Source organism: Diceros bicornis, chromosome 7 (genome assembly GCF_020826845.1).
Source record: "Diceros bicornis minor isolate mBicDic1 chromosome 7, mDicBic1.mat.cur, whole genome shotgun sequence".
NCBI lineage: Eukaryota > Metazoa > Chordata > Mammalia > Perissodactyla > Rhinocerotidae > Diceros > Diceros bicornis.
The window spans coordinates 55,368,819-55,384,563 of record NC_080746.1 but is presented as its reverse complement, the minus strand read 5'-3'; the positions used below and the strand labels follow the sequence as shown (position 1 = coordinate 55,384,563).

General features: G+C 37.2%; 1 protein-coding gene across 1 annotated transcript in view; it reads left to right on the top strand.

The window, feature by feature from the left end:
- Window positions 1-15,745, top strand: part of UVRAG (UV radiation resistance associated) — a 286,261-nt gene that overhangs the window by 32,767 nt on the left and 237,749 nt on the right. Inside the window, exon 3 of the mRNA XM_058545581.1 lies at window positions 3,881-3,915. Coding sequence (XP_058401564.1) covers window positions 3,881-3,915 — 35 coding nt within the window. The remainder of the gene's footprint in view (window positions 1-3,880; window positions 3,916-15,745) is intronic.

Below are 15,745 nucleotides of genomic sequence, written 5' to 3'. Positions count from 1 at the left end.
TCAGTAATTTTTAAGTCAGTTTTGTTCACTTATACTGTCTCTAGTACTTGGAACAATGTTTGGCACATACTAAGACCTCAAATTTATTTTTTTTCATTTAATTTTTTTAAAAGCTAATGTAGTCCACAGGTCAAAATATATATATAAAGGTTTATATTAAAGTCTTTCTTTCACCTGTCCCATCTCTCTAGTTTTCCACCCCACCCTGATAACTGCTGTTACTCATTTCTTGTTTATCTTTCCTGAGATTCTTTATGCAAGTAGAAGTAAAAATAGTTCCAAACTATATATATTTCTGTGCCTTGCATTTTTCACTTAATATATCTTAGATATTTTTCCATATCAGTTCATAGAGAGCTTCCCAAATTTTCTGTGTACTTCTACATTGAATAGATGTACCATAAATTATTTAACTGGCTCCTATTGATAGGCATTTATAGGTTGTTCTAGTCTTTTGCTATACAAACAATACTTCAGTGAATAACTTTTTTCACTATGTTGTGTGACTGCTAGTATAGCTATAGTATAGGGGAAAATTCCAAGAAGTGCAAGTACAAAGAGAGTGTGTACTTCTAGTTTTGGTAAATATTGCAGAATTGTCCTAGTTCACATTCCCACTTGCTGTATGTGGGTGCCTTCTTCCCACAGCCTCACCAACAAACTGTGCAATCAAACTGTTGAATTTTTGCGAATCTGATAGGTGAAAAATAGTTTTGTAGTGTAGTTTAAGTTTGTATTTCTTCTATTATGAATGAGATTGAGGTACTAAAAAAACATTTGTTGGATGAGTGGAATGCTGCATTACAGCCATGTGACGCCAGTGGAACCATGCTCTGCAGTCTCTGATTGCTTTGTTTCTTTAGGTCTCAGCATGAGTAGAGAAGCATTTGTATCTAATGGTCTCTTTCAGTAGAAATAGGTCTTGGATGATATCTTTTTAAAAGTTTACTTGTCAAGTAGTTTTGCTCAGAATGAATTAATAAAAATTAATAGAATTATATTAATAAAAATTATAGTTTATAAAGTGTTTTTAACTCACTATTTCATTTGGGCTTCGCAACAACCCTGTTCTTTTCCAGATGTCATTCTCCTTTGAAAGGTGAAGAAACTATGGCCCAAAAAGGTTAATTGACTTGTCCAGGGTCAAGCTTACACGTGATCAATAGGAGACTAGAACTATTTTTTGACTTCAAATTCTCCTAAATTCACTATTCTGTTTTATACCATGCCACTAATTTCATTGACAGTATTTTAGATGTAACAGAATGATAGACAGTGTAGGCCCACGTTTAGCATGTAAGAAATCACCTCAGACTTGGTGATTTCTTTCCAAATCGTATGGCTGCTTTATTGATCTCTCTCCATTTAAATTAGCAAGTCCATTTTGAGGGTCTAAATGGAGAACACAAGTTGTTTAGTTTCATTTATATGTAGTCAGTCAGTCAGCAGAGTTTTCGAAGAAATAATGATACTATTCATCTTCGTAGAGCTGGAGATATTTCTTTGGGCACTGTTTAATTTAGGTACTTTGCAGGTTAAGCTAAGGAATTCTCTTTCAAAAGAAAAAAGGAGTATCTTTATTATTTTTTTTCACGGATTTTAAAAGTAATATATACTTGCAACAAATTCAAACAAAACAAATATGTGTTAAGAATAAAGTGAAAGTACCTTGTTATAGAAAACAATACTTTTTTAGCCCTTTTAGTCTTTTTTTTCCTAAAAATATATATGGTACATATAAATTAGAATATATGTGTATAGATACACATACATACATACATGCACACGTACATTTATATAGTTAATTTATGGTTGGAATAATTGGTTAACCATTAGGGGAAAAAATGAAAAGAATAATACTTAGGGTTGCCTGGGGAAGAAGATATTTTCATAACTGGGATCATAAATTGGTACAATATTTTTAGAGAATAATTGGCAATATCTATCAAATTCAAACTGTATTTTTTCTTTTTTTGTGAGATGGACTAGCCCTGAGCTAACATCCAATGCCAATCCTCCCCTTTTTTTTTCTTGAGGAAGATTGGCCCTGGGCTAACATCCGTGCCCATCTTCCTCTACTTTATATGGGATGCCGCCACAGCATGGCTTAACAAGCGGTGCATCGGTGCACGCCTGGGATCTGAACCTGCGAACCCCGGGCCGCCGAAGCAGAGTGCACGCACTTAACCGCTTGCACCACTGGGCTGGCCCCTGTATTTTTCTTTTTATCTTGCAATTTTACTTCTAAATGTTTATCCTATGGATTCAAATGTCTTAGGATATATATCTTTAAAAGATTGTTTATTTTTAATATTACTTGAAATATCTAAAAATTAGCAGTAATCTAAATGATCATCAGTAGGAGATACCTTTTAAAAACAATTAGAATTATCCCTTTTCTTATTTAAAATAATTGCTCAAAATAGAAAAATTAGAAAACTGCCAACCAAAAAATAAAAGTAAGCAGCCTAATTCTATCAGCTAAGATAGACATTGTTAGCATAATTATAAAAATTTGGATCCTGTTGTAAATTCTCTTTTAGAACCTGTTTTTTTTACGTAATACATTGTGTCTCTCTCTGCACAAAACAGAATAATTATCCTTATCTTTTTTTTCTTTTTTGAGGAAGACAGGCATAGAGTAATATATATGGTATGTTTGTCAAGAAGCATTTTAGCCAAAAGAGTTTGCGCAGAAGAGTATTGTGTCCAGGTCTGCTTTTCCTTTATTGCTGGATGATTCCTGACCCGCAGTCAGTAGTGGACCACTTTGACAAGTTTCACTCTTATCTCAGTTTCACCTGTACTTTACATACTTAATATATTTTTTAAGTTCATTATTTTTAAACTTATGTCTAAGCATAATCTGTGAAATTGTTCATTCAATAAAAAAATATTTATCAAATGTCTTCCCTGTGCCTGGAATGGTTCTATTTGTTGAGGAGACAGCAGTTACACAAAACAAACACTGCTGCCCTTTATGGAGCTTACAGTTGGGGTTGAATATATGAGGCATAAATTTCAGTGCATTAGGAAAAAGTAAACTTCGTGCATGTGTCACCTGAAATCATCTCAAGTACCAGTGGGACGTGCATCACACTTGGGTAATATTGCCCTCTAGCAACATAAGGATGCAAGGGGCTTTGTAGGCTCTGCAGAAACCAAGCATCAGGGAGATGACTTGAGCTGGGTCAGCAGAGGGAATGTTGGAAGGTTGTTGGGAATGTCGGTCTGAAGCTCTGACACCTTTCTTTTGATCATGTCTTCAGGTTTTGTAACATTTATGACGTATATGAAGGTTTGTAGAATCCTGAAATTTTAATGCTTACAAAGACCTTTGATTAGTTGTCGAATTCTCTAAGTTGTCTAATGAAAAATGGGCCCAAGGAAATTAGAGGCAGAATGTTAATGACAGGTAGAACTAGAACTTTAAGGTTACCTGATTACTAGATCAGTATTCGTTCCACAGTACTACAGTGGATAAATCATTGGAGATATTTGAGAAAAACAGAGCATATGGAATCAGCTGTAGAGAGTGGCAGTAGGTAAGGGGGAAGAAAGTCGGAGTTTTTAAGGACTCAAATTTGAATCTAGGGTAAAAGGAGCCAACCAGTAAAGTTAAATCTAAATTAAGGTTAAACTAAATTAAATCTTAACAGGGTTTGGCCTTTCTTTACTAATGTTTTCCTCTTTAAAACACTTTTATTTAATCTTTATTTCTATTTTAATTTATTTTTTGCAGATAAAGATATAGGGAGAATAGATCCCTTGAAAATGTTTTAAATGTTTTGCTGGAACATATGTAAAAAATTTACAGGATTAAGAGTTAATAAGCTTATTTTCTTCCATGTCACTTATTGTTCTTTTTCTTTTTTTCCAGAATTTTATAGAAGTGAAGTGATTAAGAATTCCTTGGTAAGTTTGCTTTCTGACAGGTACATATGACTAAGCCTGTAATTCCAGTTTCAGAAAATGCTGAGACATAAAATAAGTTCAAGTTCAGTTCTGATAGTTAAATCTTCTGCTCAGTTATTGCTTAAATCTTCATTGATTTGTTCATTGCTTTATCTCTAGAGCTTAGAACATGCCTGGCACAAGTAGGTGCTTGATAAATATTTGCTGAATGAACTGATATTTTTTCTGTTAAAAACTTTAGTGTTTTCTCAACTCAAAATCTATGATTCTATCCCTTCTATTTGCTGTAGAGGTTATTGACTCTTTGACTTACCAAACGTGGTAATCAATGATATCTTTGTTTAGATAAAGTTCTTAAGAATTTTATGTCTAGGGCCATCATATAGGATCCTTCTACTTTTTATTTTTTGGCAATGGCATTGCCATTGCTCAGTTAGAAATTTGAAAATGTCCTGCTTTTGATAATGTGTACACTAGATAATTGCATAAATGGCTCAATTTATTGGTCCATGTTGATAAAAAGAAAAGCTTTATGGTAATGATAATACTCTTTTCGTGGTCCAGGACCATACTGGATTTGGCTCCTGTTCACTTTTTCAACCTCATCTCCTAGTATTTTCCCTCACTCATTGTGTTCCAGACGTACCCCATCTTTTCAGTGCTTCAGACACGCCAAGCTTGTCTTGTTCATTATGCCTAACACACCTGTTCCCCGGGTTCTTCATTTGGCTGAAGAATCCTTTGAGTTCTCAGCTATGTCACTTCAGCTAGCCTTTCTATGACTAGTCTATCTAGTTCCCTTTCCCCTAGTCACTCTTGTTTACATCACCTGTTTTATTTTCTTTAGAGCATTCATCACTATTGGAAACTCTTGTTCACTTATTTGTTTGTGTTTATTGTCTGTCTAGGGACCTTGCCAGTCTTTCTCATCACTACACGCTAGAGTTTAGAATTGTATAGATGCTCAGTGAATATTTGTTAGATGAATAAATGGATATCAGTGATGTGTTATATTTACAGAATCCTTTTACGTATATTATCCCCTTTGATCCTTAGAACAACCTGTAAGGTAGATGGGGTAGATCTTAAGAAACTGATGTCCAGGGCTGGCCCCGTGGCTTAGCGGTTAAGTGCGTGCACTCCGCTGCTGGCGCCCCGGGTTCGGATCCCGGGCGCGCACCGACGCACCGCTTCTCCGGCTGTGCTGAGGCCGCATCCCACATACAGCAACTAGAAAGATGTGCAGCTATGACATACAACTATCTACTGGGGCTTTGGGGGGGAAATAAATAAAAAAAAAAAAAAAAAAAAAAAAAGACACTTATGTCCAGAGAGGACTAACAACTTTTGTAGTCACACAACTGCAAAACCAGAGCCCCAGTCCTTAGACCTTCTGTCTTCAAGTCTCTGCTGCTACTCTTTCCTCTTCATCAAGACGTCTTCTAAATGTCTCTAAAATATCATAATAGGTTTGGATCCTAGACCAGACAGGTTCCTTGGGCCCATCTCTTCAGAGCTCCAGTCTTCAGTAAAGTTCTTGTTCTACATACATTAAATGATACATGATAAAGGAGTAGCACCATGCCTGACACATAGTAGCTATTGGGTAAATATTAGTTTCTCCTCCTCTCCTGGTTCAGGTGGAATAGAAGTGAGAGCTGAGGAAGTAGAGATTTTAGGGAGCAGATAGAGGAGAATGTCACTTTGATTTATCTACCCTCTTTTCTATAATCAAAACAATAGTTAGGATGGTTTTACAACATCCCATTGCCTTTTCTCTGGATTTGTGTCATAATGGACCCTATGTGATAGTGGTACTGTACTGTGTTGTTCTACGTTATTAGTATTGTATTTACTTGATAATTCACTTGACTTCCAAATCCATATTTCTAAACATCATCTCTCTGAATGTTAACTCTTATCTTCAACTCCTTTTGGCTCCTATCTTCAATTGTTTCTGAGCCATCTATGAATTGTGATATCTTCATCCCTGATGTACTTAGGCTGAATAATGTTTTTTAGAATGGATTCTAGACAAGGGAGAGGATTGGACAAAAAGACTTCCAAGGTCCTTTCAACTTACAGTTTGTTCTGTAATTATTTCCTGAGTATACCACTTAAAACATTTGCTTGCATAGTAATTATTCATGAATATTTCATCTCCCAAAGTAGATGAAAGCCTCCCGGAGGTCAGAGATTGCCCGAATGTCTTTATGGCGCCCTAGCTCCCGGTGTACTTCTCTTATCTGGTAGTTGTTTGGTAAATGTTGATTTCTTGATGTTTCTTTTTAGAATATTCTTTGAGATTATGTTTTTAGCAAGGATTGTTGTTTCTTTTATAGGTTTAATAAACCTCAATTCATTTCTTCTTTTCTTTTTGAAAGGATTCTGCTTTCTTAGCTTTTTGCTAAATCATTGTTACTGGTTCAGATTAATGGGTATTGGACACTGCAGGAGTCAACAACCCTCAGAGAATATGCACATTGTTACCTCCCTTCTTACTGTCTCTGAAGAACTACAGATGAGCAGAATTTGTTGGTTTCTTCCCTGCTTAGGAGTTTGTGATTCTTAAGCTATTGTGATATTTGCTGAATAGTTAGTGGTTTAAATGCTTTTATTTCTACTGGCTTCCTTTGTGCTTGGCACATAGAAGACACTCAGCAAATGTTTCTTTTTTTTTTTGCTGAGGAAGATTTGCCCTGAACTAACATCTGTTGTCAATCTTCCTTTTTTTGCTTGAGGAAGATTCACCCTGAGCTAACATCTGTGCCAGTCTTCCTCTATTTTATATGTGGGTCACCACCACAGCATGGCCGCTGATGAGTGGTGTAGGTCCACACACGGGCCACTGAAGTGGAGCATGCTGAACCTAACCACTAGGCCACGGGGCTAGCCCTCAGCAAATGTTTCTTAATGAGTGGAGTCTTCCACACATATATTTATTGACATTTCTAATTAGCTATTAAAGGGTTAGGCAAAATAGTACTTTATTTCTAGCTAAAATTTTGGGTAAGTTTTCACTCTGGTGAGCTAAGCTGGACTCTGGTGAGCTTGTGAGTATTCTTTTTTACTCATGTAACTTGAAGGCTTCGACTGTTTCCCCTAGTATTATGTTCTGAGCTTGGTCCTCAGGCCAGACTGGCCTGGTTTTGCCACTCTGATGTCAAAGGAGACATGAACAAATGGACACAAGATTAAAAGGAGTGTTTTTCCTCAACGGTTAGATAAACTATTCTCATGTGCCTATTGTGTGCCTCTTTCTAACTCCTGAATACTACACGTTAGTGCTCTCCAGTGAACTCTCTGCGATGATGGTGGTGTTCTGTGCAACTGTCCAGTACAGTGGCCGCTAGCCACATGTGGCTGTTGAGCACTTGAATCGTGGTTATGTCCTACTGAGGAACTGAATTTTTAATTTCATTTAATTTTAATTTAAATAGCCACAAGCGGCTAATGGATATTGTATTGGACAGCCTAGTTCTACATGATTTTGAAAAGCTTTCTTATAATCTGTAATGTTAGGAAGAAATTTCCCATTTTGTATGCTTTTTTTTTTAAAAAAAAACCCTTGTACTTATACCACTAGTACCATTCTAAATCAGTGTATTACTGTTCATATGGTTGTCTTAGCTCCTTTAATATGTAGGATAAAACTCATGAAGGGAGAGACGTTGTATGCTTCATCTTTATAACCTTCATAGGCATCGTGTTGTGCTTGGCTTGTACTTGGCCAAGCCAAGTATGTATATATCCTAATCTGAGTTGTCAGTTGTAAGACTTTCTGTTCACCAAGAAAAAATAAACACTTCTTATTAAACGGAAACACAGGGCCTTGGCAGTGTAGTCCTGTGTGAGTTGTAATTCAATCTCACTAGCCTCTTGTTACTTTGAAATTTATTTCACCCGTTCCAATGTGTTTATTTTGGTGTCTTTTCCTTCCTTCAGATGCATTGCTTGACCTGTGATAGGGGAAGCGTCATGTGTATCTCAGCAATAAAATATTAATCAGCCTCCTCGATTTGTGGAGATTTCCTCAAGTCCTATAAAGAAGATGGATGAGGTTATTTCTCCATTGACAAATATTTGCTTCTCTAATACCAAATTCGTGCCTTGTTGCTCTGTTTCTTTGCCTTTCTACCTACACAAAGACTTAATACAAACTTAATACTTTTTATTGAAGTTTACCATACATAACAGAAGAGTTTATAGATCTTAAGTATACAATTTGGTAAATTTTCTCAAATTGAGTACACCCATGTAACCAGCATCCAGATCAAAAACAGAATATTTTCAGTGCCCTGGAAGGCCCTTCATGCCCTCTTCAGTTACTACTACTCTCCTGACTTTTAACACCATAAATTAATTTTACCTGTTTTTGAGCTTTCTAGAAATGAAATCATACAGTATGCACTCTTTTGAATCTGACTTCCTTGTGTCAACTTTATATTGTAAGAGTCATTCATATTGCGGGGTATATTTGTAGTTTGTTTGCTCTATAGTATTCCATTGTCTGAATATACCAGAATTTATCTGTTCTTCTGTTGATGGGCGTTTGGTTAGTTTCCAGTTTTGAGCTAATGTGAATAGTGCTGCTATGAACATTCCTGTATATATCTTTTGGTTGAACATATATGTATCCATTTCTGTTGGGTGTATATTTAGGAGTAGACTTGCTGGGAATATGTGTATGATCAGCTATAGTATAGATTGCTAAACACTTCTCCAAAATTGTTGTTTTATTTACACTCTCACCAGCAGTCTGTGAGAGTTCTGGTTACTCCATATTGTTATGAATAGTTGATATTTTTTTAATCTTTTGAATTTAAATTTTTGATAGCTGTTATATACAGGCCTTTTTTTTGTTTCAATCTAAATCAAGAGAGATATTTTAAGTGGCAATTAAATTTAGCACACGTAGTGCCAACAGTGTATCTGACTTAAAAGAATTGATATTAAGACCAGCTATTTTTAAGGTTGTGCATGTAGAGACAGTGACACCTGATGACTGCCACCTGGTGGTCAAAGATTGTAGGATCTTATTGATTGTAACATTTCTAAAATCAGAATTCACCTTACAATGTGAGGAAAAGTGCATGTTAGAATTGATGAGAAATCAGAATATGTTGTTAAATGGTAATGAATATAATAGAGTAAAATAAAGCAGGACAAAAGTGTATCTGGCAGGGCTGCTTGCTTGTTTTTCTCTGGTAATCACATAGAAGATATCATCTGAGCAGAGACACCTGAAAGAAGTGAGGGAACAAACTACACATCTGTGTTGGGGAAGACTGTTCTAGGCCAAGAAACAGGAAAATACAAAGGTGGGAGTGTACTTGAGGTTTTCAAGAAATGGCTAAGAAGTTAGTATGGCTGGAGTGGAACGAGCAGGGGTGGTTTGAGATTTTGCTAGGCAAGTATGACAAAGACAGGGGCAAGGGAATTGAGGATCAGGGCAACAGAGGACCTGGAAAGGTAGGAGATACTACCTTTAAGGTTGTGCCCTCAAGGGCTGGATAGCATGAGAGTAAGATTTTGGAAGGGATACAGTTACAGGTCACACAAAGTTAGGAGCATCTGGTGGACAAGGGCTCCCAACTTACTCATTTTTCTGTTTTCTAATGAGCCTAGCACAATGCTTTACCCAGAGAAGTCTGGTAAGTGTCTGTTGCATTGAGTAACAAGAACAATCTACCTTTGACGTGCGAGATAGTGGAGATGTGTCTCCAAGTTATATGTCAGAGTCATGGTTTCTTCTCAGATATATTTGACATAGAATAATTATTGGTGAATGTATAATTCACCTTTAATGTCTCTGGCTTCAGCTAGCCATACTCTCCAAACCACTTGTTAACTTTTGGGAACTTTTTTTTTTGGTTCAGGAAGAGGATAGAGTCTTAATGATTGAAGGGTTGTTGGTATTAACTGAAATGATTGAAGCAAGAAAAATGGAAGTAATTAGGAGCCGGCCCGGTGGCGTAGTGGTTAAGTTCACATGCTCTGCTTCAGTGGCCTGGGGTTCATGGGTTCAGATCCTGGCCACGGACCTACACACTGCTCATCAAGCCATGCTATGGCAGTGTCCCATATACAAAATAGAGGAAGATCGGCACAGATATTAGCTCAGGGACCATCATCCTCAAGCAAAAAGGGGAAGATTGGCAACAGATGTTAGCTTGGGGCGAATATTCCTCACCAAAAAAGAAAAAGGAAATAACTAAATTCTCTAAAGTTGATTTTGTACATATTCAAAAGTAAAGATGAATTGTAATGAACCCACATGTACCCATCTTTAACAATTATAAAGTTAATCATTAGATATTTTTACAAAAAGGGAGTTTTAAAATTTCTATTAGGAATTAAAAATCTCATAGTGAGAATAAGAACAGTGATAGCTAGTTCGTGTGTGTTTCTTTAATAAATAAGAGATAGCAATTATTAAGTACCCACATGTGATTCAAGTGAGTGTGTTGGATGTGTTGTGTACATTGTTTCTCATCCTGATAACAGTGCTGCAAGGTGTGGAGGCAAATAAGCCATAACCATTCTGTAGAAAGAGAGATAAGGTGAATTTCACTAGAGCCAGGCTGAGGACTATTATTTGGGAAGGCAGTCTCCACAAAGGAAGAAAATGTTCTGGAAAAGCATGGTTTTCAGTACAGTTTTATACCTTTTTAGAACAAAGAACATACATCAGACATACCCAGGATACATATTCATCAAAGTTTCAAAGAGGTATTCAGTTGCAGATTAACAGGTCAACATGACCCTGATGTCCAGGAAAGGAAACTTATCTTCTGGAGTCCTGATGTGGGTGTTACTGATACTGGTACTGCTGTGGTAGGAAAGGAAGTATGCATCCTTATCTTCAAAGAGTGCATTCTTTTACTTTGATACAATGTTCAATGCATTCTTTACTTTAATGTTTGATAGACTGTAAGTCAGGCTTCTTTTTAGTTCAGGCCGAGTCAGTTTCAAACCAGAATAGCTACCCTGTGTACTTCAATATGTGAAAATTTCTTGTCAAAGGTAAGAGAGGCCTGTTTTATTGTTAAGGAAACTGAGGTTAAGACAGGCTGAGGAACTTGCTGTAGGCCGTAAAGCTGGTGATGGCTGGTAGAACTGATGTTTGAGAGCCCTGCTTTTCACAGCATTGTGCTGCTTCCCTTGTATATGCTTCCTTCAACTGATTCAGTGTCTGCTAGAGGTCTACTATAGGTCAATGATGGGCCTTATCATTGAATAAACAAAGTTCTAGAGCATGTATTTTTAGGGAAAGCATGTGACATAATTATCAGAACCATAAACTTCTGTTGGAATTGTGACTGCCTGAGTTGTTTTTAAATCTTTGGGAAAAAACTGAACTGAACAGTACAAATACTTATTTATGAGTTACTGGCCTGAGTGATTCTCAAACCAAGTTTATGTTTCAGTTGAATTACCTTTCATCTCTGTGGATGTATGTATGTGATTAGGCAGTTGGCTCCTCTTGCTTATGCCAAATTATGTTACCTTGTGTTAAACTGTATCACCTTCGAGGTTTTCAGACTTCTCTCTGGTCAACTGCGTGATTTTGAGGGAGACTAAGATAATCAACACATGCGTTTATAGTACTTGGGAAGAACAGGATTCTATGAAAACATGTAGGCGTATTGTTTATCTCAGTTTGGGAGAGGGTGGTTAGGAAAGGTTTCTAACAGGTAATTCCTAAGTTGAGACATGAAGGATGAATAGAGGTGAATGACACAGGGGAAAGAGAGTTTATTGGGCTGAGGAATAACTACTACTTATACATTCAGTATGCAGTTCCTGAGAGTTATCTTGTATGTTTTGAGAAAGTTGGAACAACTTTTATGAATTCTTAGTTGTGTTGCTTATGACTATACATTTGTTTTTTTTTGTGAGGAAGACCAGCCCTGAGCTAACATCCCTTGCGAATCCTCCTCTTTTTGCTGAGGACGATTGGCCCTGGGCTAACATTCATGCCCATCTTCCTCTACTTTATATGGGTTGCCACCACAGCATGGCTTGATGAGCATGGTGTTGGTGTGCTCCTGGCATCCGAACCTGCGAACCCCGGGTTGCCGAAGCGGAGCGCGCACATTTAACTGCTACGGTGCCGGGCCGGCCCTAGACCGTACATTTGTTATTGAGTGATAAGAACAAGGGTAGCTAGTGTGTGTGCATTTTGAAATTTTTCAATACATGTGTGTTTGTTTAATAAATAAGAGATATATTTGAGCAGTTGTTGAGCAGTGTTATAGATAAATTGTCCTGGTAATAAATAAAAATTTTAGATTCTCTTGTGGCTCGGCAGTGAACTTTTCAAACCTATAAATATCTTGACATTCTGCCACTGTACTTTTAGTGAATATGGTATAGGTCCTTAGGTGATGTTAGTGCTTGAATAATTTGTTCCATCTAAAGAATGGGCTGGTATGTATAGGTTAAATATAAATAAAAATCATCTGGGTTTTTACAATAACGTTATTGGGCAACAAAGTCTTTGAATGTGTGGTAGACTTTATCTGCCTGTTTCTGAATGTACCAACTCAGGAATTATTGCTCATTGTCTGGCAGCTATTTTATAAAAGTATAAAGGAAGGTCATTGTAATTGAAGATTACAATGTAAGAGAAGGTTGACAATAGCTCTACTGTATTAATGTTGTATTGGCTTAGAAAGGAAGCCCAGGTCATCTATTCAACCACATGAAATAACTTCAAAAGACTACCTTCCCCCAAAGGCTTTTAATTTATTGTAGAATGAAATATTTACAAATAGTTAATAAAACAACTGCCCCCAAAATCATCCCTCCCCCCATGCAATATGGCCCTTCAGATACATTCACCAAACCTTTCCTTTTTTTTACTTTGAAAAGGGGTGGTTATTTCATACTTTTTATGGTGCTTTATTACTCTGATAGTGAGAATTTGCAATTATGCTATACTATTTCATATTCTAGAGTACATGTACTTTTGTTGAGAGGTGGTCTTACACATAGGCATAGAAATAAATGTTCCTTACACATAGGAATAAATGTCTGCCTTTTCAGGTCGTGTAATTTGAAGGCCAGGAAGGTCCTCCAAGTCTTTAGGCTTTAGGGCCGAAAATTACATCATGAAGAGACACCTTCATTTGATTTATCTCTGCAGGCACCTCCTTGTAAGATGTATTTTTTTCATTGTTAGGTCTTTTGAAAATTAGTTTTATTACTTTTTATTGAGATATATTACATTTATTATTACATTTACATTACAGTAAAGGGCACAAATAATAGCCTGATGACTTTAATTTTATTTATTTATTTATTTTTCCACCAAAGCCCCAGTAGATAGTTGTATGTCATAGTTGCACATCCTTCTAGTTGCTGTATGTAGGATGCGGCCTCAGCATGGCCGGAGAAGCGGTGCGTCGGTGCGCGCCCGGGATCCGAACCCAGGCTGCCAGCATCGGAGTGCGAGCACTTAACCGCTAAGCCACGGGGCCAGCCCTCTTGATGACTTTTCAAAGGGAACAGATCACTGTAACCAGATCAAGAAATAGAACATTATCAGCACCTCTTGTATTCTCCCTCTAGTCACTACCTCCTTCCAAAGAGAACCGCTATCCTTTCTAGCACCATAGATTAGTTCTGCTTGGTTGTGAACTTTTATGTGGCATATACTCTTGCTTAGCATAATATTTGTGAGATTCATCCATGTTGTTGCATATGGTAGTTCATTAATTCTCATGTACATGTTCTTTGATGAACATGTGTATGCAGTTCTCTTAGGTATATATTTAGGAGTGGAATTCAGTGCTGGGTCATAGGTTATTTTCAGCTTTAGTAAATATTGCCAAATAGTTTTCTAAAGTGTTTGTATCAATTACATTCCTACCAGCAGTGTGAGAGATGTTTTTAGTTGCTTCACATCCTTGTCCAAACTTGGTATTGTCTGTTTTTTAAATTTTAGCCATTCTGGTGGGATAGTGGTATTGTATTGTGATTTTACTTTACGCTTCCTCGTATACTGTTCTAATTGAGCACCTTTTCCAGTGTTTATTGGCTATATATATATATATATATATATATATTTATTTTTAATGAACTGCCTGTTCTGGAAAAACATGCTGATTAATGCCAATTAAGAATAAATAAATTCTGTGCAAGAAGTTTTGTTTTTTTTTTTATAATTTTATTTATTTTTTCCCCTAAAGCCCCAGTAGATAGTTGTATGTCATAGTTGCACATCCTTCTAGTTGCTGTATGTGGGATGCGGCCTCAGCATGGCCGGAGAAGCGGTGCGTCGGTGCGCGCCCGGGATCCGAACCCGGGCCGCCAGCAGCGGAGCGCGCACACTTAACTGCTAAGCCATGGGGCTGGCCCTGTGCAAGGAGTTTTTTTATGCTTCCTGTTTTTGACTGTTCAAGGATATGTGGAGCTGGTGATCTGTTGAATTGCACTCGGCCCTGTTGTTTCACTCACCTGTGAGTATATATACTTCACTCGTGAATATATAACCCTTTTGTGGTCCCAGCTCAATGTTGAGAGGGACTTCTTTTAGAAATGGGAGAGCCCTGGGTGCCTGGGTTTTGAATTGTGTCCTTGTCTCTCTTTAAAACTGTCAAAACCAAAGCCCTAGGCTCATATAGGTTGGCAAATGCATTCAAGACAAAAGCCCTCTACATCTCCACTTAGCTCTCTGGGTCCTAGCTTTCCTTTTTAGCTTGGAAATTCTTTGGTGATGATAGTGATTATTATTATTTAGAAAATATTTTAGCCAGCATTTTTAGTTGTTTGCAACTGGAGTGTTGTCTAGCCTGCTTTTATCAGAAATGGATGGCTCCCTTCATTCATCCCTTGGGTCACGTATGAAATCTACTCTTACTCTTTCACAGTTACCCCTCATGTTTTACCCAAAACATTATTAGCTATCCTTATTTACCCATATTTTTCAATAAATTTATCTAAGACTAACTTTTGGCTTCTTAAAATAAAGTCTACCTTCAAAGGAAGATTTGGGGCCGGCCCCGTGGCTTAGCGGTTAAGTGCAGGCGCTCCGCTGCTGGCGGCCCGGGTTCGGATCCCAGGCGCGCACCAACGCACAGCTTCTCCGGCCACGCTGAGGCCGCGTCCCACGTACAGCAACTAGAAGGATGTGCAGCTGTGACGTACAACTATCTACTGGGGCTTTGGAGGGGGAAAAAAGTAAATAAATAAAATTATAAAAAAAAAAAGGAAGATTTGCTGTTATCAAGTATATGCAGGATGTGCTGTCACTATTTAGTGTGAGCCACAGTCTCTTGCATCAGAATCACCTGAGATGTAGATTTCTTTACCACTGAATATTTCAGTGTGTATGTCCTACAAAGACAATCTCTTATATAACCACATTAAAATGATTAAAATCAAGAAGTGTAACATTGACACAATACTGTTGTGTTTTTGTAATCCATAGTCCTTACTCCCGAGCCTTATTGAGGTATAATTGACAAATAAAAACTGTATATATTTAAGGTGTACAACATAATGTTTTGATATATGTGTATATTGTGAAATGATTACTGAGATCAAGCTAATTAACGTTATCTATCACCTCACATAGTTATCATTTTTTTGGGGTGAGAACACTTAATGTTACTCTCTTAGCAAATTTCGAATATACAATACAGTATTATTAGCTGTAGTCACCATGGTGTACATTAGATTTCCAGAACTTATTCATCTTGCATAACTTAAACTGTGTACCCTTTGGCAAACATATTCCCATTTCCACCAGCCTTCAGCCCCTGGCAGCCACCATTACACTCCCTATTTCTGTGAGTTTGACTTTTTTAGATTCCACATGTAA